Source organism: Pithys albifrons, chromosome 3 (assembly GCF_047495875.1).
Source record: "Pithys albifrons albifrons isolate INPA30051 chromosome 3, PitAlb_v1, whole genome shotgun sequence".
Taxonomy (NCBI): Eukaryota; Metazoa; Chordata; class Aves; order Passeriformes; family Thamnophilidae; genus Pithys; species Pithys albifrons.
The window spans coordinates 37,795,879-37,822,464 of NC_092460.1; the positions used below are offsets into that span (position 1 = coordinate 37,795,879).

General features: G+C 45.4%; 2 protein-coding genes across 2 annotated transcripts; both read left to right on the forward strand.

Moving 5' to 3' along the window:
* The first annotated feature begins 1,643 nt into the window (after positions 1 to 1,643).
* Positions 1,644 to 10,136, forward strand: LOC139670132 (aldo-keto reductase family 1 member B1-like). The gene is made up of 10 exons (XM_071551416.1): positions 1,644 to 1,802; positions 3,095 to 3,262; positions 3,857 to 3,973; positions 5,352 to 5,429; positions 6,013 to 6,135; positions 7,260 to 7,366; positions 7,474 to 7,555; positions 8,065 to 8,148; positions 8,887 to 8,969; positions 9,925 to 10,136. Exons 1-10 carry the CDS (start codon positions 1,737 to 1,739, stop codon positions 9,965 to 9,967), a joined length of 951 nt encoding a protein of 316 aa, XP_071407517.1. The 5' UTR covers positions 1,644 to 1,736; the 3' UTR covers positions 9,968 to 10,136.
* Positions 10,137 to 14,288: 4,152 nt separating this feature from the next.
* Positions 14,289 to 23,692, forward strand: LOC139670133 (aldo-keto reductase family 1 member B1-like). Its single transcript, XM_071551417.1, has 10 exons — positions 14,289 to 14,543; positions 14,806 to 14,973; positions 15,470 to 15,586; positions 16,506 to 16,583; positions 16,981 to 17,103; positions 20,524 to 20,630; positions 20,764 to 20,845; positions 21,384 to 21,467; positions 22,318 to 22,400; positions 23,084 to 23,692. Exons 1-10 carry the CDS (start codon positions 14,478 to 14,480, stop codon positions 23,124 to 23,126), a joined length of 951 nt encoding a protein of 316 aa, XP_071407518.1. The 5' UTR covers positions 14,289 to 14,477; the 3' UTR covers positions 23,127 to 23,692.
* Positions 23,693 to 26,586: the final 2,894 nt, after the last annotated feature.

Here is a 26,586-nt window from a genome sequence, read left to right on the forward strand (position 1 = left end):
ATGACATGACCTGTCAAACTTGTAACATCTTGACTTTAACTCTACAAGATCTTGGATCTTTACCATTTCATCCTATTGAAGTGTCTAGCTTACTTTATGACTTCTAATACATGGTACACTGGTCTCTATAATTGTTAGACAGTGCGTACCAGAACAAAGCGACTCCATCACTTCATGCTGTTTCATGAGTTAAGTGGCCTTGCTATGCAAACAACATTTTGCAAAGCAGAATTAGAAATTTAACAAAACTTGGTTTTTTGGTCTCTTTCCTCTTTCAAAAGCAGAACACGACTAGCTTGAACATTCAGGAAATAAGAGAGCCAGAGGCAAACTGGTGCTTCATCTGCCCTGAAAAACCAAATCACAGGCATGGTTCAACACTTTATTTGGGAAAAAAAAAAAGTGAAGTGCATATTGCATAGCCCTTAGTAGGCATCAGCAAGAAGGGGCTAGTGCAGGTGATAATTTTTATGTTTTAAAATAGGTTCTGTGAAGGACAGCAATCTTTGTTACGACAAGTTTCCACATGACTTCTGCAAATAATTAAGACCAAGACAGAGGTCAGGCATGGAAAACTGATTTCTGAGCCCAGCTAATACCATGTAGCCCACCTCCCCAACAGTATGCACTCTGCACACCAGCTCTGTCCCTCTGATAACCTTTGCTCCAGTCCCTCACCCACCATCAGCAGTGCTTACCAGGAATGCCCACCAGACACAATGCCAGTCACAGGGGACTTCTGTACAGGTCTGCAGATGGACAGTGTCTATTTCCCTGAACTGAGGAAGGGACAGTAGGAAGGAGAAAAGGAAGTGTGAAACCCCCTAGACTAGGATGGCATCAGGCCTCCAGCAAACAGCTTTCTTTTAATATTGCCATCAGCACTCCTACTATCCCAGTCTTTCCATTGATTTCATTGACTCCTGCACCAAATCTCAGGAGTTTGAGCATGCTCAGAGCAGATTTACAGAGAAGGAATACAGGAAAAAAAAATCAAACACTGCATTATATAACTATTTTGTGATGTAACCTGAAACATCACACCTTTCTGAGGATGGCTGATGGTTCTGACAAAAAACAGGAGAAAGATTACAGTGGCAATTGTCTGCCCTCAGGTAAGCAGAGCAAAATTACAAAGCTATAAAGCAGCTGAAGATTTGCTGTGGGAAAGGGACACACAGAAAAATGAACTATTATACTCCCAGCGGTGCTTGCACCTGAATAAATTCTCCAAGCAGGAGTAATCAGCAAAGTTTCTCGGGTGGTGTTAACACAACACCTTCTCCTGTTCTTCTGCAGTTTTCAAAAAAAAAAATTAAACACTAAAATAACATTCTTCTTTAAATTCACTGTTTTCTAACTTACTTCCACAAAGCAGCTCACTTTTACTCTCCTGTTACCTCAAGTATCATTCCACCTTCCGAGGGGCACTGAGAGCTGAAAGCTCCAGATTCACATCGGCATCACGGGAGCTCTGCAAGATCCCGAACCATCGCTGCCACGGGGGCAAGCTCTCAGAGCCCTTCCTTATCCCGAGGCTCATAGCCCGCATCCGCGGAGAGACCAGCTCCGGGGACCTGGGGAGACGCAGAACGAACCCGCCCAAACTGGGTGTACTGGCGGCAGTGGGGCGGTGGCTGTCCCGGGCGGGCGGGTCCCGGCACGGGCCGGCACGGCCCGGCCGACAGTAAAGGCTCCGCAGGCGGTACTACGGGGCAGCATTCCCGGCTGGAGCGATGGCGACCTACGTGCCGCTCAACACCGGAGCCAAGATGCCTGTCATGGGGCTGGGCACATGGAAGGTAATGGGGATCTCGGCGGTGCCCTCGACCGAGCCGCGGTCCCATGCTGTCAGCAGGGCTGGGTCTGCACCCGGTGCAATCACCTCCGAGGGGATACGGAGCGCTCTGAATTGGGGATGAAGCTGGAGCAGCTCGGCTCGGTTCCCACCGACGTGCCGGGCTGGAGCGCTGCGCTGACGGCGCCCCGGACAACCCGCCCGGGATACCCTCTCGCTCTGGTCGCCTCCGCAGGCAGAGCCCCACGCTGCTTTTGAAACTCTTTTCCCTAGCGTGCCCTCTGTCCTTGTCGCCCCCTCTCCTGCCACAACGGAGAGCTGACTTTTGGGTCCCTCCCTGCCCCTTGAGTCGGCTCCCTCCTTCACCTACCCCCGCAAGGGATGCGCGGGTCTCATCCTCTCCCTTCCCGGCCAGACCCCCGAGGCTACAAACTCTCGGGTCCCTCTCCTTCCCACTCCCCAGCCCTTCCCGCTGTCAAGACTTCTGTGCCGCTGCACTGGGGTACTAGGCTTGCCTGCTGCTTCAGTGCTGAATAACTAATCCTGGGAGAGGTCACCAGGAATCATCTGGTAATAAGATACAGCTATAGAAGACAATTCATGCGTTTCAAGCAAGTTCTGACAAAGAGATTTGAACTGCTGTTACGATGACTACAAAGTCAGTGATCTGTACAATGCCTGAAAACAAATATTGCTGGATTTGTATGAACAAGATATGCCAACATTTCATTGTGCACAGCTCTTATGTGCCCTGACAGGATATAGAAACATACCTCTCTTCTGTCTCTGAAGGGAGCAGCTGACGTAAGCTTCAAATTACAAGTGAGATGTGCCTCAGCCGGAGCTGGGCTAGAGCACAGTACAGCACTCCATGGTGATGTGGATGTCTAAGGTGTAGACCACTGCACTCCCCACAGAACTAAAATTCCCTCAGGTGGGCAGTTGGCTGTCTTAGACACAGCACTGGGAAGCGAGGACTTCTAGACAAAAGCACTGCAGAGTGCCCTTACACAAAACTTGTTCCCCTGGTCCAACTCTGGTGAGCTGCCCTGGTGCTGAAGGATCTACTCTGCCTGGCTGTTGGACTGAGCCTGCGTGGGACTAAGGCTATATTATTTAAATGGCTGGAGGCTGGCTTCAAACCCATCAGCCTGCATTTGTAAGATGAATCTAGCTTTAAGAACATGGCGTGGAAGAACTTTACTTAAAACCTCATTGTGTGTGTTTCCTTACTTTCTAAATAACTAGGAAATGGCATGTATGCTTTGATTTGGGATCTTAACCTTCTTTTTTCAGTCCGCAGCTGGGCAAGTAAAAGCTGCAGTGATGGCTGCCATTGATGCCGGGTACCGCCACTTTGACTGTGCATACGTGTACCAGAATGAGAGTGAAATTGGGGAAGGGATCCAGCAGAAAATCAGGGAAGGTGTTGTGAAACGAGAAGACCTCTTTGTCGTCAGTAAGGTAAGGATATGGTGACCTAGGAAAAAGGGGAAGGTCTGCTTTGTGTAGAGCGAAATTCAGAGCAGGGGCAAAGGCTGTATGCTATAGTGTGGAGTAATTTGGAGCATAGTTCAGGCCAACACTGATGGAAACTTCTTTTTGTCACTGTGTTTTGGAGAGTTATCTAAGACATGCTTCACAGTCTCTATTTTCATGGGATTGTTCAAAGCTTAAATGGTCACAGAAAGTATCCTGATTTTTCCTTGCTTCTGCCAGAAATTCTGTCTTTGGCTCACTACTGAAGTTATTAATTTTAAAAGAGCTCTTTAACCCTTATCTGCCTGTAATAAGTGGCCTTTGCATATCTTGACAAATGGACCAGTATCAGTTTTTTGGTTTACAACCCTGTTTGATCACATTTGCCACCACAGCACATAGTGCCCTTTTGGCCATTTGCCCAGTCCTGCACACAGAGCAAGCCCCATCTGAAAAGCAACAGGGTGGCCTAATTCCACATCACCTTCCAAAGGAAACAGGTTCTTGCAAGAACAGTACAGAAGGGTTCCAAGTTATTTAACCCAGGAGGTCACAGTGTGCCTTATTTTTTGTCTCTAGCTGTGGTCCACATTTCATGAGAAGCCTCTGGTGAAGGGAGCCTGCCAGAAGACTCTTGCTGACCTGAAGCTGGATTACTTGGATCTCTATCTTATCCACTGGCCTATTGGGTTCAAGGTACAGTAACAGCAATGCCCTTGGCTTTTCCTCTTGGGAGAGCTCCTCAAAACTGTCAGTTGCACTCGCAGCACCACTGCTGCTTCAGTCCAGAAAGAGCATGTGTCTGGTGTGTACCAGCAGTGTGCTGATACTGCCCATTCAGCTTTACTCTGGCCACATCAGTCAGGCTCCTGATCTCTGCCACTGAGACTGTGGCTTGCACAGTGTCCTTTGCTCTTTTGATAACAGGGAGGCAGACTAAGATCAGACCTCACAGCTGCAAGCTTGAGTTCTGCTGCTTTACTTCTGGCTAAATAATCCTTCCCTGCTTTGTAGGAAGGAAGGCTGTACTTTGCTACTTGACAGAAATTGTTTTCTTTGCACGTTACAGAATCACAGAACAAGAGACTGTTTCTGTCTCCCATTTCTCTCTTTAATCACTGAGTCCTTAATATAGTATAGACTGAGCTGACCTATGCTGTAGGAGTCTTAAAAGTTATTCCACAGACCTTGGTTTTCAAAGGGTGAGAGTATTTGACATCCATGTCAGAAGTACATAAAGTGCATCTTATACTGCATGTACTTCAAAGGAGCTGATAGCTGAGTCTGTGTCTGGTCTTGGCTTTTTTTTTCTGCTACAGAAAGACAGGTTAAGGCCTCCATCCTATCTGCTGCTTTTGACCTTGTCAACTGTTTGACATACTTTCAAAGCTGCCATGGATTGGTTGTATTTGAACAAAGACTTTATGTAAAAGTGTCATGGCACAATATTCTGACATCTGCACAACATTAGATGTGGAGCAATATGGAGATGTTGGAATCTGAGTTTGTACATCTGGGATTTTCTGAATGTCACCAACTTAAACTGAGGCTCCCCTCATAGGAAACCTGTGTGTTTTACCATAATACCTTTTTCAGCAGATGTGGCTTGCCCTTGATACCAAAGGGGTTTTTGATTTTTGATTTTTTTATTTTTATGGATTTTAGAAGTACTTGTAACTGTAGTAAAAAAGCAAATGTAGTATGCTAATATTTCTAGCAGCCTAAGTTCAAACCTTAAATGTTTCTGGGACATTAACAGGTCCTTCAAAAAACCTGTTCTCTCTTAAAGGTATGATAGAGAAGTACAGGAAGCTTGTTTGTTCTGCTTTATTCCCTAAGTGGTGTGACTTCTTTATCTGCATGTGTTTTAGTGAGTCACCACTTTGCTGCATCTGGGAGATACACCTGTCCCTCCTAATAGGAATGGTTGCTGTCAAAATGCCAAAAACCTGCTTGAATGATGTAGACAAATATTGATATTTTTTGTAGTAGCAGTTAAAACTATTATAGTCTTCAGCTGTCTTGCTGTTAACTTAATAATGAGTGTTTCAAGCATTTTCTCTCTCACTGGCAGGCAGGAGAGGAGCTGTTCCCCACAGATGACAAAGGCATGTCTATACCCAGCCACACAGATTTTCTGGATACGTGGGAGGTAAGTTCAATCACTTCAATCCCATGTGGGAGAAGCATGTTTTCTGCTTTTCCATGCTTTCATTACCTTCAGCAGTCACGAAGGTCTTATGTATTTATCATACTGTGTTATCATACAGTCTTGTTTTTTAAAACATATATGCTTAGTCAAGCCGATAATCTTCAGCAGAGCTGCAGACCAGATTGCTTGGCCGTAACAGAAACAGAACTTTACTACCGTTCTTAAACTGCTCAAATACACTTTGCTGAAATAAATTGGTTTGTGATTTTTGCCCACAGCCTGCAGTACAGCCCTTTGGTGCTCACTCAGCAACACATTATTGATTATCCTTATTTTCCATATGTGAATAAATTAGTGTGAATTTATGCCATCTCAAGAAAGGAGCCTTTGGGTTTGGGTGAGACGGAAGACACGGCACAAATACACCAGTGTGCACTTTTGCGCTTTCCTCCTAGAAGCAAACTTTGCAACTCCAAAGAGTTGCCTTTCCCTTCCCACGAAGGGAAACAAAGCCATACTAGGAATAACATCTTAAGGCCTTGTCTTGCATACTGGATGCTGACTTTGCTCCCCTATGTATCAGGCTATGGAAGAGCTGGTGGACTGTGGTCTGGTAAAAGCCATTGGAATATCCAACTTTAACCATGAGCAGATTGAAAGAATCTTGAACAAGCCGGGACTGAAGCACAAGCCTGCAAATGTCCAGGTAAGTTGCAAAGTGACTGCAGGTGACTAGATTTTTCAGGGATTATTAAAGATCTGATTACAGTTGCATGAGGAGACGCAAAGAGGGAGGAGAAAACAGACACAGCACAATAACACCCTATGATTACTTTGGGGTATACCTAAAGATGTTGTAGATCTCCTGTGTCCAGATAGGGAATGAAGTAGTGGTACACAAATTACAACAAGAACTTCTTCAAATACAACACTTGTTCTGTTATTAGTAATGGTACCCATCTCTTATAGATAACTGCTCACACAACACATTTCTTCTCCTACAGGCATGCACAATTCACTCAATCACCCAGCTGGAAAAGGGTGGTCAGTTTTAACTGTTGTGCAGAAGCAGATCATGTATTGGCATACCAGCAGCTTCCTGCCCTGAAGATTTTTTATTTATGTAAAATAAAAAATAAAGTGTGTATATAGACACATATAAAAAAAATCACCTAGTCTTTGCACACAGAGCCATTGCCCTCTTATATGCTCCATAACCTGCTGTAGATACTCATCTCTCCAAGGGACATTTCACAGATTCAGACATCTCTTACAATTCTGAATTCATTAGCTCTTGCAAGTTCACTTAGAGTACTAAACTCCAGAGCTTTTCTCTGCATGTAGTTACAAAAATAGAGAAGGGTAAAATACATCTATGTCCCAAACTACAGATATGTATGGAATGCATTCACACAAACACACAAGAAAGGGATTTTTTTTACTAGAACAGATAAGGAGGGGTTAGAGAGCAAATGCAACATGTCCTTCTAATCCCACTCCACATTACAGTTGAACATACAATGCATTGGGGTTTTCAGTATTTGTTAAAGTACTGCTTAGAAGTCTGAGAAACACCTCAGAATGTGCCTTCTTGGTGTTAAAGAACTCAGAGATGAGCCTTATGAAATGCTTTTTCCCTGGAGCAATCACCCAGAATTACAAGAAATCTCACTGTAAACGTAGGTGCCGAAGAAAACTAAGACTGAATAATATCTTGTAAAAGACTAGCACATAAGGACAAATACCAACCTCTAAGTGAATTAGGAGATAATCCCTGGAGTGAGTTACAGCAGTTGTACTACTGTCAGTCTCTCTACTCTTCTTTGGTAGATCGAATGTAATCCATACCTTACCCAGGAGAAGCTGGTAAACTACTGTCAATCCAAAGGGATTGCTGTGACAGCATACAGTCCTCTTGGCTCTCCTGACAGACCATGGTAAGATTGCTTTTCAAGGAAACTGGCGCAGGTTATGCTTGAAGCACTGACACTGTTTAGATCCTTGATCTAAATATGGATTGCTATTGTATCTTTCCCCTGCATAGGGCTAAACCAGAGGATCCTTCCCTTCTGGATGACCCCAAGATCAAAGAGATTGCAGCCAAGCACAAGAAATCCACAGCACAGGTACACAGATTCCAAACAGTGGGTACCCCTTTCTGTAACACAGGACAGCTAATGACAACGTAGAGGACAAGGTCGCTCTTCATTACGTGTCACCTGTGGTGTTAGGTAGCCATGCAGGTGTGCTTACTGTGTGGCCTGCAATGCATGCTTGGAAGGGTCCTCTAACTGTCAACAAGAAACATTTTCTTGACCCATCTTCAGATGCTGTAATGTTTCAGTCTTCATCTCAAGTTCTGTTGCAGAGAATGAAACCTTGATAGAAGTTTGGGTGGGCAAGAAAAGATGTGTTTGTCCCAAAACTGAATAGGAAAGGATGTCTTCCATGAGGGCCTCCACCACTTTCCTCTTTGCTCTCCAGACAGAGCTACCTGGAGTGGTGGGACAGGAATGATTTGAAATGCAGCTCTGCAGAAGTGGGTATAGCTTAGGGAAAGTGGCTGTTGGAACGGGCTCTGCTTCTTCCATAGCAGAAGCCACCCTCTTTCTGACTTGGTTGTCTGTTCTTGCAGGTTCTCCTTCGCTTCCAGATCCAGAGAAATGTGATTGTGATTCCCAAGTCTGTCACACCACAGCGCATTGTGGAGAACTTCAAGGTGAGGGATTGGCAGTGAGCTGGATGCTGCCCTTCAGGGATGGCATGGTTTCTCCTTGCAGAGCAAGCAGTGATGCCTTCTCACCTTTCACAGCTTCTCCTCAGACAAGAGGACTGGAATTTTTGTCTGTTTACCTACAGACTCTGCTGAGGGCTACATTTAAGGCTACAGCTGAAAAGCAGGAGCAAACCAAGGTTTTGGTAACAGTATGTTGGTAATTTTAGTAGTCATGTCACATGAGGTCTTCTATTCTGCAGATGAATTGGCATATGGTGCTTGATTGGCACTCAAAGGCAGTAAGCACACCACAAAAGGCTTATGTAGCATTAAGAAAACAGTCCTGGTGTCCATAAACCGTGTTGCTCCATTGTTAATTCCATGATCCTTGACTGAATCTGGTCATTGAGGTTTCAAAATAGATAGATGGAGTGAATTATGGAAGTCTTGTAGATGTTCCTTTGGAACAGAATAGAAAGATGCACAAGTAGCAGATGCAAGTGCTTGCCAAGTGTCCTGCAACAGCAGGCATTTGTAATTGCAACTTTGGATATATTTTTTTCAATTCCCTCTGCTCATGCATTCTTACTAATACAGAGAGATGCCTTTTTCTCTTCCATAAAACAGTTATTTCTTCTAAACAACTCCTCTCCCTTTTAGACTTGTTCTTTAATTTTGTAGATTTTGCTTACAGTCTCTGGTTTGTTCAGAGAGATGATTTCCATCTGTTTCGCTTGTTAGGTGTTTGACTTCAAATTGACTGAAGAGGAGATGGCAACTATTTTCAGTTTTAACAGAAACTGGAGAGTCTATACAATGAGCACGTAAGTGGTAGCATTCAGTATTTGTTTTTTCCCAAACCTTACATAATGAATGAAAAGAATGAATAGGCAGTTAAATGCCTCCCTGATATCTGATCCCATCAGATCTCAGCAGGGTCAGCCCCGGTTAGTATACTTGGATGGGAGACCTCCTGGGAATACCAGATGCCGTAGGTTCTAGTCCTAAGGACTTCACTGTCACCATCCAAGCTCGCTCAGCCGTGGCAGATGAACCTTAGGAGTTAAAGGGTGGGGCCAGTTCTGCGCATGCTGTGCCTCACCTAAAAAATCCTCTGCACAGGCTCAAAGGACACACCCAGGTGGGTAGAGCCCTTCCCAAATCTTTGTTCATGAAGCCTAACCATACATACATACATAATGAATACTATATACACAGGTGTTTTATATCTACATATTGCCTAGAATGCCAAGAACCTGAATGATGAAGGGATTTGAATGTTCCAAATGTACAAAAAGTACACGCTATACAGGAAAACAAATCTGGGGAAAAAAATCATTCTACAGTTATAAAATCTAGATCCCGCATTGGTAAGATGGAATGACAGACCTCTGACTGATAGACAGAAATCAGCTTATTATCAATGATCCAGGGTTTTTATACTAATCACTTGCAACTGGGAGCAGTTAAGCAAATCAAGGCAGACCACAGCTGCAGCCACATACACACACGCCAGCTGGCCTACACACTATTAATTTGCACTGCTATGCATAGCTAAGCACTCAGCTCTGTCCCTGGACAGTAAATCAAAGACTTTAGATAAAACAATACAAGGTCATTTTGACAATTCCCAGGCCTTCACCTTGGTGGCTTCCCTAAGCACTACTAGAGCTTGATATATATATATATATATATATATATATATATATATATATATATATATATATATATATCATATATAGATATAATGGCTAAAATGAAGTCTTTTATTCCCTTCAGAGGCAAAACTCACAAGGATTACCCATTCAGTGCCGAATACTGAAGATTGTCATATCCTGCCCTCCTTCAGAGTTTGGTTTGATATTCTTCCTATCCATTTATCTAGTTCTCTTACTGCATCTCTCCTCCTGCAGCCAATGAAGTCACAGTGCATATATTCAGTGATTATATTCTGTTGGTTCTCTTTGAAAGAAAGATACAATAAAATTGTTCTAAAAGAATAAAAATTTTCTTTGAAAATGTGAATTAATGAGAAACCAGGGAGAGACTTTGAACTACACCTTCACACTTACACTTTATCTTGCTTCAACATGACAGGCTAAGGAGGCTAGTCAGCAGTTGTGAGCATTGGAATAAAATCTGAGAAATGTGAATTAAAGATTCACTTCCTTAGGATGAGTGAGACAACCAGCAGTTTTATCACTCCAGAACTAACTGAGAAAAGGGTTTGCACAACTTCCCCTTAAAAGAAATTTTAAAAAATATATTCATAAACAGCAAACACACGTGTGCAGTGGGTAGTATTTTTCCACCGGCTGAATGTGTGGATTTTCCCCGGGAAGGCACAGCCCCTCAGCACTTTCTCTAGCGGCCGCCAGAGAGCGGCCAGCCCTCAGCGACCCGTCTTGCCCCCTCCCCGCCGGCCACAGCCCCGACGGTGCTGGGGACATTTCAGCTGTAACACAGCCCGGGAGCAGAGCCCAAATTACTGGCCCTGCCAGCCTCAGGGGCCAGTTTCCCTGGCAGCACCTACTGCTCTGAGCGCAGGGTACCTAGCTCAGGGACAAAAAGCCTCATCAGCTCTGAGAAGATGAGAGATCCACCAAGACGTGCCCCTAGACCGATTTGAGTTCAGAGCAAAAAAGAGGCTGAGGTCTTCCACAGTTAGGGCCAGCCAAGCCCTTCAGATCTACTCCTGGCAACCAGAGACTGAACTGGAGCACCCCCCCAGAGCAACATAAATCTCCTGTTTAAAGGCTCCACTTCGTGTCCCAGGGATTCAAGCTTGAAACGTGCATGCTGTCACCTCTAAAGCGTGGCTTAAGTTATGCCTGTGTCTGTTGGTACGTCTGAAGCTGCAGACTCTTGCAGCTCTCACTCTCCTGTAGGACCAGAGATTGATTGCACCTTGCAGCTCTGTCACCTCCCTGTTTCTTATGCTTTTTTCTGCAGTCTTCTGGTAAAAACTGCCTCCACAAGGACATACCCGCTTCCATTATTTTGGGTCCTTTTCTCAGATTCCAAACACTGCTGGTCTCCAAAGTCACAACTTGTGGTGCAATTACAGTTTCTAAATGCAAAGTCAGCAAAACAAACTGAAAACTCATAATACTACATATCCTGTTACAGTGAAAAACCTCACACGTTAATCAAGAAAACAAAACAAAAAAAAACAAAAAAAATCCCTCCTCCCCTGCACAGTTCCTCATTGCCAGCTCAGTGTAAAGAAACAGCTGACCATGTTATCAAGGACAGAGTAGGTAAGATTTAGCAGGATGGCTGTCACACTGCAGTACTTCCTCCTCCGAGGCCCTGCCATCATGTGATGGCCCTTGCCAGACCCTTGGAAGAGGTAAACAGAAAGCTGACTACTTACAGCTGCGAGGGGAGAAGTTCCCATTTCGCAGGAGGGAACAGCAAAAACAAAATACAGAACTTCTGCCTGAGGCCTCTTGTGATAAGATGGAAGCATCTCTCTGACAAGAAACCATCAGGGAAAAATAAACCTAAATGGTAAGAGATAAGCACCAAGTTGCGTAATAGTTTTGTGAAACAGGTAAAAACGCATCCCATCCTACTAGGGATGCTGATGTGCTGACTCTAAACAGGAGGAACATTAAAGAGGAAAACCAATTACCTTGCCAGTCCTTAGTTAAATGGAGCAAAAAATACGAAGCTGCAGAGAGCAGGGAGAGGCACCGAGAGCAAAGGATTACACCTGAAGAAACTGTCTCCCTGTGAATAAGCAACAAAGCATCCTGGGCAAGTCTGGTTTTTTCCACTACACTGTGACCTCTTCAGCAGAACAGCATATGCTTGTCTGGAAAAACGTCAAAGCCAGTTTTTCATGTGAGATCACTGGCCACTACCACATATGATTACAATCATCCATTTTATTCTGAAATGTCCTTGGTATGTCTCTAAAGACAGAGGGACAACTATGTCACTCATTAAAAAGTCTGCTTCTCGTCTGTGACTTTCAAAACACTTCAAAAAAAAACCCTTCCAAAACTCAAAGTTTTTATTAAACTCAGTATATCGTGAATTACTGGTAGTGTCAACTGCGTTTGTTCCACTTGGAAGAGAGAACAGGTTCTGGCTCTGGCAAGCCATACACACCGAGTTTCCTCATGTTATCTCTCTGTATCAGCACTCAGGTCCGACAAGGGGGACCAGCGTAGGCCTCCATCACTGTGGCAGGGACATGCTGCTCCAGCAAAGGGCTCAGCCCTTCGCAGCCCACCAACAGCTCTTATGAAGACTGTGTCACGTCTCCTCTGTCATCCCCATCCCGGGAACGTGACGCCATAGCCTTGAAGCGTCGCGGGAGGACTTGCAGTCAGTACGGGAGAGAGGGGGGGGGGGGGGGGAGAGGGGGGGGAGAGAGAGGGGGGGAGAGAGAGGGGGAGAGGGGGGGAGAGAGAGGGGGGGAGGGGGGGAGAGAGAGGGGGGAGGGGGGGAGAGAGGGGGGGAGGGGGAGGGGGGGGAGAGAGAGGGGGGGAGAGAGAGGGGGGGAGAGAGAGGGGGGAGAGAGAAGGGGGGAGAGAGAGGGGAGAGGGGAGGGGGGAGGAAGGGGGAGAGAGGGGGAGAGAGGGGGAGAGAGGGGGAGAGAGGGGGAGAGAGGGGGAGAGAGGGGGAGAGAGGGGGAGAGAGGAGGGGGGGAGAGAGGAGGGGGGGAGAGAGAGGGGGGAGAGAGAGGGGGGAGAGAGAGGGGGGAGAGAGAGGGGGGGAGAGGGGGGAGGGGGGGAGAGGGGGGAGGGGGGGAGAGGGGGGAGGGGGGGAGAGGGGGAGGGGAGAGGGGGGAGAGGGGGAGGGAAGAGGGGGGAGAGGGGGAGGGAAGAGGGGGGAGAGGGGGAGGGAAGAGGGGGGAGGGGGGGAGGGGGGAGGGGGGGAGGGGGGAGGGGGAGAGGGGGGGAGGGGGGAGAGGGAGAGGGGGGGAGGGGGGAGAGGGGGAGGGGAGAGGGGGAGGGGGGAGAGGGGGAGGGGGGAGAGGGGAGAGGGGGGAGAGGGGGAGGGGGGGAGAGGGGGAGGGGGGAAGGGGGGGAGGGGGAGAGGGGGGAGGGGGGAGGGGGGGAGAGGGGGAGGGGGGGAGAGGGGGAGGGGGGGAGAGGGGGAGGGGGGGAGAGGGGGAGGGGGGAAGGGGGGGAGGGGGGAAGGGGGGGAGAGGGGGAGGGGGGAAGGGGGGGAGAGGGGGAGGGGGGAAGGGGGGGGAGGGGGGAGAGGGGGAGGGGGAAGGGAGGGGGGAGAGGGGGAGGGGGGAAGGGGGGGGAGGGGGGAGAGGGGGAGGGGGAAGGGAGGGGGGAGAGGGGGGAGGGGGGGAGAGGGGGGAGGGGGGGAGAGGGGGAGGGGAGAGGGGGGAGAGGGGGAGGGAAGAGGGGGGAGAGGGGGAGGGAAGAGGGGGGAGGGGGGGAGGGGGGAGGGGGAGAGGGGGGGAGGGGGGAGAGGGAGAGGGGGGGAGGGGGGAGAGGGGGAGGGGGGAGAGGGGGAGGGGGGAGAGGGGGGAGGGGGGAGAGGGGGAGGGGGGAAGGGGGGGAGGGGGAGAGGGGGGAGGGGAGAGGGGGGAGGGGGGGAGAGGGGGAGGGGGGGAGAGGGGGAGGGGGGAAGGGGGGGAGGGGGGAAGGGGGGGAGAGGGGGAGGGGGGAAGGGGGGGAGAGGGGGAGGGGGGAAGGGGGGGGGAGGGGGGAGAGGGGGAGGGGGAAGGGAGGGGGGAGAGGGGGAGGGGGGAAGGGGGGGGAGGGGGGAGAGGGGGAGGGGGAAGGGAGGGGGGAGAGGGGGAGGGGGGGAGGGAGGGGGGAGGGAGGGGGGGAGGGGGGAGGGGGGGAGGGAGGGGGGGAGGGGGGAACGAGGGGGGAGAGGGGAGGGGGAGGGAGGGGGGAAGGAGGGGGGAGGGAGGGGGAGGGGGGAGGGAGGGGGGAGAGAGAGAAGGGGAGTGAGGAGAGGGGGAGAGAGGAGAGGGGGAGAGAGGAGAGGAAGGGAGAGAGGGGAGAGAGGGAAGGGGGGAGAGAAGGGGGGAGAGAGAGCTAAGGGAGGGAGGGAGGGGGGGAAGAAAGAGGGGAGGGGGGAAGAGAAAGGGAAGGGAGGGGGGGACGGAAAGAGAAAAGGGGGGGAAGGGGAGAGAGAGGGAAGCAGGGGGCGCTCTAAGACGCTCACTCCAAAATGTGGGCTCGAAAATAGCCGCCGTTATCCCTTGGCCGCCGTCCGAACCCTGCGCTCCCGGGTTCAGCGCCGGCCCCGCCCCGCCAACCCCGCGCCGCGCCGGGGCGGGGCGGGCCCCTCCGGCCGCTGTTAAAAGAGCGGTGGCCGCGATAGCTGTGGCAGTCCTGTTCGTGGCCATGGCTACGTACGTGCAGCTCAACACTGGCGCCAAGATGCCCATCCTCGGGCTGGGCACATGGAAGGTACCGGGACTCACCTTTAGCGGCAGCAGGAGGGCGGTGGGGATGGAAGGAGCGCGGCTGGGGCGGTCTGGGCCCTGTCGTGGTCGTGCAGCGCTGCCGACGCCACCAACACCTCGGGCGGGCCGCCGCCAGGGTTCCCCGCTTTGCTTTATTTTAATTGGAGATTGCTTTGAAGGGAATGGTTTTCTTAATTTTAACTTGCTATGAGTAAGGTCTTTAATAATATATTGATTAGAGGTTTTTTGCCATCTCTTTTTTTCAGTCCCAACCAGGAAAGGTAACAGCTGCAGTGATGGCTGCTATCGATGCTGGATACCGTCACTTTGACTGTGCCTACGTGTACCAAAATGAAAATGAAGTTGGGGAAGGAATACAACAAAAAATCAAAGAAGGTGTTGTGAAACGAGAGGACCTCTTTGTTGTCAGTAAGGTATGGATCTTGTGATACAGGATACCAGGAGGCACCTTTTTTTCCCCCAAAGTAACCTCCCAGTTCTTTTCTGCCCAGTGATGTAGCATTCAGAACCTCACTTAGGGCATTCCTTCTTCCTACTTTACCTCATTCTCTATTGAGAATTATGCAGAGTATGTATCACCAATACAGGTGATGCTTTTAACTTTTCCTGGTGTGAATTTATGCTGTTGTCTTTCATCCAATATCTAACCTTTTAGTAGGTGTTTTTTAATTTAAGTCTTAATGAAAGAAGACTACTTCTGCTGTCTGCTAGGACACTATGTGGTCATGTGTGCTGCCACACTATCCCAGGCCAGTCCTGCTCACAGACCAACCTCCATTTAAAGAGCTGTAGTATGACCTAGTTTCATATCACCTTCTAAAGGGGCCAGGCGCTCTCTTGAACAGTACAGAAGGCTTCTAAGAGATTTAACCCAGGAAGTTATAGTGTGCCTTTATGTTTTGATTCTAGCTGTGGTGCACGTTTCATGAGAAGCCTTTGGTGAAGGGAGCCTGCCAGAAGACTCTTGCTGCCCTGAAACTGGATTACCTGGATCTGTATCTCATCCACTGGCCTCTTGGTTTTAAGGTACAGTAACAGCAGTGCCGTTTGCTTTGTTGTGACTGGCCGTTTTCAGGAGCTTTGTGGCTTTATAGCCCAGTGATTGTTCCAACTGGTACAGATCATGTGTCTGTTGTGTGTCAGCATTGCTCTGGTGCTCAGCTTTACTGTGGCCACGTGAGCCAGGCTGTTGATGCTTACCTGTGAGGTTTCTGCTTGCGTGGCACCTGCTGCCCTTTTGATTATGGAAGAAGTAGACCTTGAATTAGGGGTGGGTTTCCCTGCTGCAATCTGAAGTTATCTCTCTCTCCTTTTGATTACTGCCTGTGTTGCCTTCCATGAATCAAAAGTATGCTCAACAGACAATGGTGTGGTTCCTCCTTTGTGGGAAGAGGGCTATATTCAAACAGTCATCAGTTCCTTTGCATGTTACAGAATCACAGAAAGAGATTGTGTCCTTAATCACCAAGTCTTTTAATATAATACAAATTTAAATGGCCTTTGCTATGGAAGCCTTAGTGTTCCACAGACCTTGGGTTTCAAAAGTTTGAACTTTTTACTTCCTGACTTTTACTGACTGCATGCAAAGGACTGTTTGAATATGTCCAAGGTTAGTCTCTCAGTTAGAGCTTGATCAAAATCTTCTTCATGCTTCTTGCTTCTGAGATCAGCTGTTCTTCATAGCATCTGTATTTTTAAAATGTTTCATATGGACAGAACTATCAAAGTAAAAATTCGTTGTGGTGTAATAATGTATCAGTAGAAAATAACTGGTTTTGAATGAAGTTGATAACGGGCATATAGCCCTAACTGGGATACTGGCTGTTCTGACATTCTCTATGCCAGCAATTTAATGTCCAGCAATACAAATTTGTAGTATGTTCTTCAGCTGGTGTTAACCCAGCCTTCTGGTAAGGAGTGTTTCAAGCAATTTTTCCCCTCACAGGCAGGAGAGGAGCTGTTCCCCACAGATGACAAAGGCATGGCTATCCCCAGCAACACAGACATTCTACAGACATGGGAGGTAAGTTTTAACTGCAGCATGAGAATGCCTTTTGTTCTTAGCAGTCTCTACCATATTTTTATTACTTTCAGCAGTCTAAACAGGCTCATGTACTTATATCTATTTGTAAGGACTCACTAATACAATAGTAGTTTCTTGAGTATAATTTCATTATTTTCCCCTTCTAATTTGCTGTTGACTATCCAGAATCTCAAAGAATTAGTCTTTTGAGCATTGGTGACAGGGGAGACAAGGCACAAGTACGCCAGTGTTCTGGGTTTTTTTCCTCAAACTTGAACTCTGAAAATCTAAACACTTATTTCAGGCTTCTCATGAAGGAAATAAGCCATATCAGAAAGACTGTGTTCTTCAGGTCCTGCCTTGTATGCTAGATGCTGATTTTGTTTCTTTCTGTTAGGCAATGGAAGAACTGGTGGATGCTGGTCTGGTAAAAGCCATTGGAGTCTCCAACTTCAACCATGAGCAGATCGAAAGAATCTTGAGCAAGCCAGGGCTGAAATACAAGCCTGCAAATAACCAGGTACGTTGCAAAGTGACAGCAAGCACATGTTTGGATGGTTTTGTTTTTGTATGATGGTTTCTTTTTAAAGAATAAGATCTTACTTTGAAATAAGGTTATAGAAAGAGGGAATGGAGTATGCACAACGTATTCGCTCAGTCCCACCCTCCGCCTGCTTCTTAATGCACAAGGTGCTGTTTTTTTATGGATTTTCTGCATCACTGCTTGGAAATCTGACAATGACCAGCTCCATAATCACTGGTAAAGGTGAAGCAGGGGAAAATCAGATGAGGTGTGAAAACTTTGTTGATGTAGAATAAAACTTGGTGTATATATAGAGAACTGGATGTCCACTTTGTAACTCTTCTGTGGTGAAGCCAGTTCCTGTTGCTGTTGACTGAGGGAATTGATCAAGAACGTGCCTTATGGACTGCTCCCAGACTTAATGAGGATTAGGAGGAAGGAGGAAATAGAGTTGCAAGGTAGACTGCAGAGAAGTATCCAGGTACATAGGCAGCACTTGAATAAAATCTTAGGAAAATTCAGACAGTAGGAGACCTTGGGAGATAATCTCATATTTCGCAGCTCAGAGCAGTATCAGCTGTGAGATTGCACCAGGCTGTCCAGAGCTTTATCCATCTTGAAAACCTGTAAGGATGGAGGCCACATGGCTTCCCTCGGAAGTGTGCTGTGCTGCCTGACCCCCTGCCGTGGTTGTATGGCAGAGGGAGGAAGGTTTCTTGCATCCAGTCTCAACCTCTCTTGTTTCAGCTTGTGTCTTATGCCTTCCTCCATTCCTCACTGAAGAGCTTGGCTTGTCTTTGGATGACATTCTTTTAGGCACTGAAAGCTGCTGCTGGGAGGCCTGAAGCCTTCCCTTCTCCAGGCAGAACAAGCCTAGCTCACTCAGCCTTTCCCAGGACAGCAGGTCCTCCAGCCCTTAGCCAGCCTGGTGTTCCTCTGCTGAATTCATGGTAGTCTGTCAGTCTTACTTCTGAGCGGGGCTGGGAAGGGGGGAAGACTGGACACAGTATTATGAAGGTAGCCTGACAAGTGTGAGTAAAGGCAGACTATCACTTCCCACAATTTACTGGCTGTGTTCTGCTACCAGAGCTCTCTACTGGCTCGTGTCCAGCTCAGCCTAATATGGCCCCCAGGTTGTTTCTAGCATACTTGCTTTGCAGGCAGTCAGGCTCCAGCCTGTGTTGTTGCCAAGAACCTTAATTTCCCAGGTACATGGCTTTGGGCTATTCCTTCCCAGGTGCAGGGCTTCATCAGAAGCCTTAATGAATTCCTTAAGGTTTTTACTTGTGTGTTCTTCCTGCCTGAACGGGTCCCTCTGAAGTGGCAGCCCTGCCCTTGAGTGTATTCATTGGTCATTCCTCAGTTTGGCATCACCTTCAAGTTTGACACAATTATAGCCTGGCATAGGTTGTTGAAGAGAACAGGTCCCAGGATAGACCCCTCTGAGGTCTATCTAGTCGACCTTGATTACTATGGCATTTGAAGGACTTGAGTCTCAGTTATTAATACCTGATTGCTTGAACTGGGTAATTTATTGTGGCATCTGGAGCATGTGTACTGAAAGGAGGGTTTAACACCTTTTTTCAGAAAACTTAATAGGGTTGTTGCCTTGAAGTGTATTCAACATAGAACTGAAATGTTCTGACAAGAGCAAAGTTAATAATTCTCTAATGTGTTTTTTCATTATCAGCCCCAATGTACTTTTAGAAAACTTAGTATCTAAGTTTTATGATACCTTTCAACATTGTCACGTTTCATTGCCACTATCACTGTATAATAATTGCCCTTGTCTCTTGCATAGAGGTCACTGATCTTGGACCTCTCCCACTTGTAAGTGTTCTCAAGCTCTGATTACTGTAAGCAAGTTTAGGTCAGAGCAATGGGTCTTTGGTCCATGTCCTTCATAACTTATTGCTTCTGAAGAAATGCTGTCAAGCCTGTCTATTATTAACACTTACCTGTTGGCCTAATTATGGTAGTGCTTCCTGAAAACACTTCATCTGTGCAGATACTTCATATATATCTACTGTCTTCATGTCATTCCCATTCTTAATTTGAATGCAATCAGGATGCATGTTGGCTTCATTTGCAGTGAGAAATTAATTTGACAAGGTAGTAATTACACTACAATGATACTAGTACTTAATTCAGTAAGGAAGTCTGACTCTTAGGTACTTACTATCACACAGCATGGATTGCAATATCTTAAGATACTTGTTTAAATGGACAACATTGGCTTTTCATCCTGGTCCAAATGTAATACTGGATAATGTACCTCAGAATTTTTCAATGTGAGTGCCAGTGGACAGGTAAGGATAAGTTTGCCTTGCTTATGTCACATAAATTCTGCCTATTGAATACTCGCGAGTAACTGTCTTTCTGCAGTTGCCGAACCTGTCCCAAAAACTGAGCTACATATTCTACTTAATGTTCCAACATGTCTCAGAAGGGAAACAGCCATGCAGGCTTCTGAAACAGCAAGCAGCTAGAACCACAAATAGAGTATTCAAAGCTGTAAACTGATCCTGTGTTTTGCATTCCCTTGTTACACTTGCCAGCAGCACAAGTTTCCAGGGACTTCCCTCAGAGCGCAGCTGCAGGAGGCTCCAATGGCAGAGCAGTCAAAACGGTTCTTGATGGTGATGGCTGAAAAAAAAGTAGTACTCTCTAATGTGAAATTATCCTGAAGGTCCCTCTATGCAACGTATGAAATATTCATGTTCATTCACTCCTTTCTGACACATGAATAATTTCCTTTCATACTGCATATCTGTGCATGTCCTTGTCAGAATACAGATCCACTGTTAAGGAGTCTGTATTCTGTTACGTGGCTATTCTTATGGAAATTCATATGAAGTATCCATGCATTTGTAAGAAGTCTGTAATGGATAGTGGGTTGAAGGTCTAAAATCTGTAGCAGGTAGCTGTTCTCACCACTTGCAGACTGGAGGTGTTCAGAAGTGAGTATTGACACAAAGCAAATAAAAACAAGAGTGGTATTGAAGTTAATATGGTAGCTGTAAAAAAGTATTATGGCATGTTTAATTAAGGATGAAAAGAGAGCTTTAAACTTTCAAGTCTGCAATCCTATTTGCTATGATTTTACAGTTCTCTTGTGTGTGCATTTTACTGAATTGTCTCGTTAAAGCAATTATGCAGCTGGTCATCCCATATGTTGGAGATGATCTGCATCAGCAAAGTTTTAAGGAGTTTTTTTAGTTTTTGGACCCTTCATTGTAAGGAGAACTAGAAACAGTAGAAAAGGGATGATGGCATACAGAAAACAAAGGCTGCATAACACTGCTTAGAGACTATAAATTGAACAAAAAATTAGCCTTTGGTTAAAAACTAATCCCTGAAACATGTTAAAGCAGTTAAGTCACAATCTCTGTTAATCTCTATACTTTATGTTGCCAGGTGGAATGTCATCCATACCTTACCCAGGAGAAGCTGATCAAGTACTGTCAATCCAAAGGGATTGCTGTGACAGCATACAGTCCCCTTGGCTCTCCTGACAGACCATGGTAAGATTGCTTTGAAAGGAAGCTAGTGTGGATTATGCTTGAAGCACTGAGACTACATGTTTATTCAGATACACATCTCTGCTAGGCTGGATCTATGCAGTTTCTTGCCACTCACCTTCTTTCCTTTATCTAGGGCTAAGCCAGAGGATCCTTCCCTTCTGGATGACCCTAAGATCAAAGAGATTGCAGCCAAGCACGGTAAAACCCCAGCACAGGTGGGTAGGTGCCAGAGTACCCCTTCCTGTAGGACAGCACAAAGGACAGTTTAATGACAGTGTAAGGGACAGCATGGTTCTTCCTTCCCTGTCACCTGTGGTGTTAAGTAGCAATGCAGGTATGTTTACTATGAGGCCTTCAGTGTGTGTGCTCACAAAAGCACTCTGACCATCACAAGAAACATACTGTTGATCCATGTTCAATTGCTGCCATGCTTCAGCCTTCCCATCTCAAGTCCTGTTGCAGAGAAGTGAACACTTGAGTAGCCTACTAAAAAGTCTGGGTGGAAAGGAACTGAGTATCACTTAAACTGTATGGGAGAGGAGAAAGGAGACCTATGTAGGGCTCCACCACTTCTCTATTTGTGCTTCAGAATGTGCTGCTTAGATAAATTCAGGTATGATTTGAAAAGCAGCTTCAAGTAATGGGTTAATTCTGCTCAATTGTACTGTTTACAGCAAATCACTGCTGGAACAGGCTCTGCTTGTCCAGAACAAGAGCCATCTTCTCTCTGACACAGTGATATGCCTCTTGCAGGTTCTCATTCGATTCCACATCCAGAGAAATGTGATTGTGATTCCCAAGTCTGTCACACCACAGCGCATTGTGGAGAACTTCAAGGTGAGGGATTGGCAGTGAGCTGGGTGCTGCCCTTCAGGGATGGCACGGCTTCTCCTTGCAGAGCAAGTAGTGGTCTTTTCTCACCCTTCCCAGTTGACAAGAATACTGGGGTTTTTCTCTCCTTGTTTTTACCTACTGTCTACTGAGGGCTGAATTGAAAATTACAGTTGAAGAGCAGATGTGAACAAAGCTTTTGGAAACACTATTCTGTTGATTTGAACAGTCACTTTATGTGATGCTTCCTGTTCTGTGCCATGTGACTGAGTCATCTGACAGCTTGTTTGGAGACTGAATGCAGTAGCACACCACAAAAGGCATCTGTTAAGAAAAAGGTTTATGGATACCAGCACTATGTTGCTGCTTTCAATTCAGTGTTCTTGGACTTAGTTGCATTTAGTGGAATATTGGTGTTGCAACTGTTCCTTTGGAATAGGACAGAAAGGTGCATCTTTCCCAGATGGAGAATGGAGGCACTGTGCAACACTTCAGTCCTGTCCAAACTCTCAAAACAACTGGTGCATGTAACTGCAACTTGAGTTTGGTTTTTTGGTTTGGTCGTTTTTTGGGTTTTGTTTTTTTTTAATTCCTGCCTCTCCCTTCTTACCTCCCTTCCCTACTGCAGCTAGAGGAGTCTCAGAAATTCAGAGAGTTGTCTCTTTCCTTGCAAGAAAAAAGTGACTTCTTTGAACAAGCACTCCACACTGTAGACTTGTTAATTTTTTTTTTGGGGGGGGGTGGTGGTTTGTTTTTTTCTTTGGTGGTCTGGGTTTGTGGTTTTTTTTGGTTTTTTTTTTTAGCTTACAAGCACTGACTTTTCAGAGACATAATTTTCAGCTTTTCCTCTTGTTAGGTGCTTGACTTTGAATTGACTCAAGAGGAGATGGCAACTATTCTCAGCTTTAATAGAAACTGGAGAGCATGTGAAATGACCATGTAAGTAACAGCTTAAAGAAAAGAAACTGTCAAGTTATGACAAAATTCAGTATATGAAGTTATAGATAGTATGCTGAATTGAAATTCAGAAGACGCAAACTCAATATCCAAAGGGATCATTCTCAAAATAACTTTCCAGAGTAAGATTTTTAAATGTCCATTTTAGGAACCAAACCTCATTTTCATTTCAGTCTCCAAGAAACCTTTAGTAGCTGGAACTGCAACAGGATGCTTTTTATTCATATTGGAGGAATGAGTGTAGTGGAGGCTTAAATTCTTGATTAACTTTGCTTATGGTATTTTGTTGTTCTGCCATGACTTCAGGTATATTACAAAACCTGTATGTTCTTCAGGAGGTGTCGGAAAGTAGATGAACTCTCAAAAGTGAGATTTGAAGTCTTTGTCAGAAGGTTGCAAAAATAGGTCTTCTGTCAGTAAACAGCAAAACCTTGAGTTAGTTGTCTGCAAAGCACCCAGGTCACACCACCTGAGATGCTTGGAGCCCAAACTGCAGAGGGTACTCAAAATCTTTTTGCAAACACAGCGTGTCACTGAGAAAACAGAAAAACTGACTCTGCTTTTATGGGGTTCATCTGCCCCCCTTGGTGGTTCTTTGAAGTGGTTACAGCTGCATATAATGTCTTTCAAACAAAAGATAATATTTGCTTTTTGATTTTTTCCAGGTGCAAAAATCACAAGGACTACCCTTTCTATGCAGAATACTGAAGATGGTTTCCTGCCTTTCTCCAGGTTCTCAGATATGCTTCTGCTGTTGCCTATGAGTTGTCTATGTAGCTTTTTCACTGCATCAGACAGCCCTCCACACACCCATTTTTTTTAATCTTTTTTTCCCCCCGAAAGATTCAATATATGTACTCAGTGACTTTGTGCTGTTTTCTTTTTTGGAAGAAGGAAATACAAAAATGGTTCTCAAGAGCACACTGTGTGGACTGGTAGATTGTCATTGCCAAACAGCATGTCTGCAATTGGTAAGCAGAAAACATTGAGCAAGTTTGAAAAAGCAGTCACTGTGATTTTGGAATACTGTGAATTGAAGCTAGTGACTGTTGTCTGGAAGGACCAGAATATAAATGAGGTCTGCTTTTTTCTGATTACTTTTGGGTTTGGTTTTATTTCTTTGTAACACTCCATACTCTCTAATTGGAAGTACAAGTTGATGTCCAAGTACAGCAGTTCCTACATGAGTAGCTTTTTGAAAAGTGTATGTATAGATCCTGGTTTCTTGGTGATATAAGTGTTGGGTTTGCTTATAATAAAATACAGTTTCATTACTATGTGTAATGAGATGGTTTTTTCAGCAGTTCTCTAATAGTAGAAATCCTGGAGGAGCTGGGTTATATCAGCTGTCTCTAGAGATTACATAAAAGCAAGAAAAATTGTCCCCCATCTGGTGTCAATATTAATGACTTCTCTATGACAGCTGTCTACTGTTCTTGTGGTACTGTACCTGTAGAGCACCTGAGTGTGATGAATTTGTGACCAACGAGTCTGTTGAGCATTTCTTTAAACAGAGCTACTTAGAATAGAATCATAGAATTATAGAATCAATTGGGTTGGAAAAGACCTCCGAGATCGAGTTCAACCCTTGGTCCAACTCCCGTCCCTTTACCAGTTCATGGCACTCAGCGCCACGTCCAATCTGCGTTTAAAAATCTCCAGGGATGGTGAATCCACCACCTCTCTGGGCAGGTACTTTGGGGTGTCTGACAACTAATATGCTAATGATTAATTAAATTTTTATTTTACTGGCATGAATAGTATACTTTAGCTAGTAGAAAATTAACCCCATTGAAGACTTGAAGTTCACTCAGCAACCTATACGATTGTTCTAACAAGCAGTAGAAAACTTGCCCTCTCTGGTAGGCAGCACATAATAACAGAAAGGAATTCTGTGTTTGTACAAGGTATCACTGGCAAATATAGTAAAAATGGGTTTCTAAGAAAATCCTGTGTCATGGTCTTGCAAATCAGAAACTTAGTGCTGTGTTCTGGGAACACAGAAAAATAGGCTTATACTGATCTCTTGGTATGTGTGTTTGTCCCTTAGGGCTTTTTATGGTTTTCATAATACTTGCAGAGAGTGGCTTTAAAGTTGTTGCCATCTGAGAGCTGCTTCTTACTATTCATAAAATGGATTTGGGCCCTGGTAAAAGCAGTGACTAATGTTGGGTGACTTCCTTCCATGTTTGGTTTTCTCCAAGTATTTGTGCAATAGGTGGTTTGTTTACTGATACTGATAAAAAAAAATTGAAATTAGTATGACTGCTTAATACCTTTCTTTCTGATAAATACTAACCATTACATGAGAACAGATTCTGTAATCTTAAAATGCTTCTTTTAAATCTTTCTCCTATCACTGAGACCAGATTTAACATTTTTGGTTACAATAATTTACAGTAGTCTGAACAGACAAGATTGAGTTAACTTAAAACATGAGGAAAAGAGAATCAGTGTCTGAGTCAAAGCAATATTCTCTTCTAATGCTGATTCTCTTGATATAAATTGGTTGTAATCACTTTAAATTCTGGGCTTAAAAGCAAATACAAAACCTTCAGCTCCAGTAGTGTTCTCATGTATCTCTAAGTTGATAAGCAGAAGCCCAAAGGCCTCTAAAAATGCTGAACAGCAGATGTTCTTTGCTTTGTCTGAGCTTGAAAAACTTTTTGGGGCAATGTTGAATTGCTGGGAAATAACATTTTTGTGACAAGTGTGTTCTGACAAAAAGTTAATATTGAGGGTTGGTTTTTCTAAAATAGTGTAGGTCAGGTTCTGTTGGTTTCCTCTGTTTTCATTTCACTGTAACTTTATGAATGTTTGTCTGAAATTTTCCATTCTCACAGTAGGAATTTTACATGAGGTGACTTTCAGACAGACTGCTCTGCAGCAGAAGGAAAACTAGTGAGCACTCAGGGTGGAGTGGCATTGTAAACAGGCACTCTCTGTATTTCACTGGATGACTTAGCAGGGAAAAATTTGCAAAGGGTTGCTCTTGGACACAGTACAGCACTTAACTGACAGAGGGCTTGGATGTTAGTGAAATGTGAGAGTGGGAATAGAGGGGAAAAACACAGAAGCACCTGAGTGAAGGGGCAGAGATGCTCAAGCTTACACAAGCAGACTGTTGTCAGAAAGCATGGGAAGGGAGCTATAGAAAACCCTGTCACCCATAATGTTTTTGGATTGCTTCTCCAAGGGCAGATATAATTAAATAAGGCTGACATAGAGGAAGAGGCAGTCTAGACAACGGCCGAGACTTCATTTATGCTAGGTTGATCTGGGAATTGTTACAGTAAAATAAACATCTGTTGTATCCCCATACTTGTACCACACTCCCTACCTAGAGGAGCAGAGATTTCCTTTCATCTCCTAAAAGGTAAAGTGGAAAGATCAAAGAGTAGATATCCGGAGCCTAGAATTCCTGCTAACTGAGTTCTTCCTGCCTAGAACTGTTCATAGCATTTGTTTTTGTATGGTGATTTGACAGATCTCTGGGTTTCTGATCAAAGAAATTAAGGACAAATAGTCTTCTAGCTCTTCAAATGAAAAGTGGCTGTTTTGTTTTGTGTTTTTAATTTAAGAACTTGTAGTTCAGCCCCACCTTGTTGGCCTTTTCCTAGACGTTCTCAGGACTGTGCAGCAGCTGAGCTCCTGTGATACTGTAGGACACCCCGTGAAGAGGACTTCCAGCCTACAGGAAAGATTGAGCTTGAAACAGAAAAATCATGTTCTTGGGGCTGGTCAAATCAGTACTAGCACAAAAATTGTTTCAATTCCACCTGCACTCACTGCTCCAAATAATACCAGATTAGCAGGCCTCTATTTTGTGTTAAAAGAAAATGGCTCTTGACAGAAGAGATCCATTTCCATGGTGGCAAAGATTGACAGTCCAATTTGGCAGCTATCTCATTGGAGATAATTGGAAATATTGGAGATGATGTTTTGGCAGGGTTTTTTTGAGTAGTAGGTGGAGAATACAAGAAGCATCTGGGATTGGCATCCTGCTGGCTGAAGGTAGGAGAGCACAGATAATTTGGCAGGCACAGTATGTTTCAGGTTGCAGTTGATGTTCCTTTGGGAGAAATGGCCTGCCTTCTGATACTGGAATACAAGTACACAAACCTTCCTGACTGGAATCACTTTTTATATGATGCTCTATATCTTGGTG

Bases quoted from the DNA above. Each gene is read 5' to 3' on its own strand.
- LOC139670132 (XM_071551416.1), top strand. From the start codon at position 1,737: ATGGCGACCTACGTGCCGCTCAACACCGGAGCCAAGATGCCTGTCATG. The intron at 1,803-3,094 runs GTAATGGGGATC...TTCTTTTTTCAG, and splicing joins TGGGGCTGGGCACATGGAAG to TCCGCAGCTGGGCAAGTAAA. The intron at 5,430-6,012 runs GTAAGTTCAATC...CCTATGTATCAG, and splicing joins ATTTTCTGGATACGTGGGAG to GCTATGGAAGAGCTGGTGGA.
- LOC139670133 (XM_071551417.1), top strand. From the start codon at position 14,478: ATGGCTACGTACGTGCAGCTCAACACTGGCGCCAAGATGCCCATCCTC. The intron at 14,974-15,469 runs GTATGGATCTTG...TTTTGATTCTAG, and splicing joins ACCTCTTTGTTGTCAGTAAG to CTGTGGTGCACGTTTCATGA. The intron at 20,846-21,383 runs GTGGGTAGGTGC...TGCCTCTTGCAG, and splicing joins ACGGTAAAACCCCAGCACAG to GTTCTCATTCGATTCCACAT.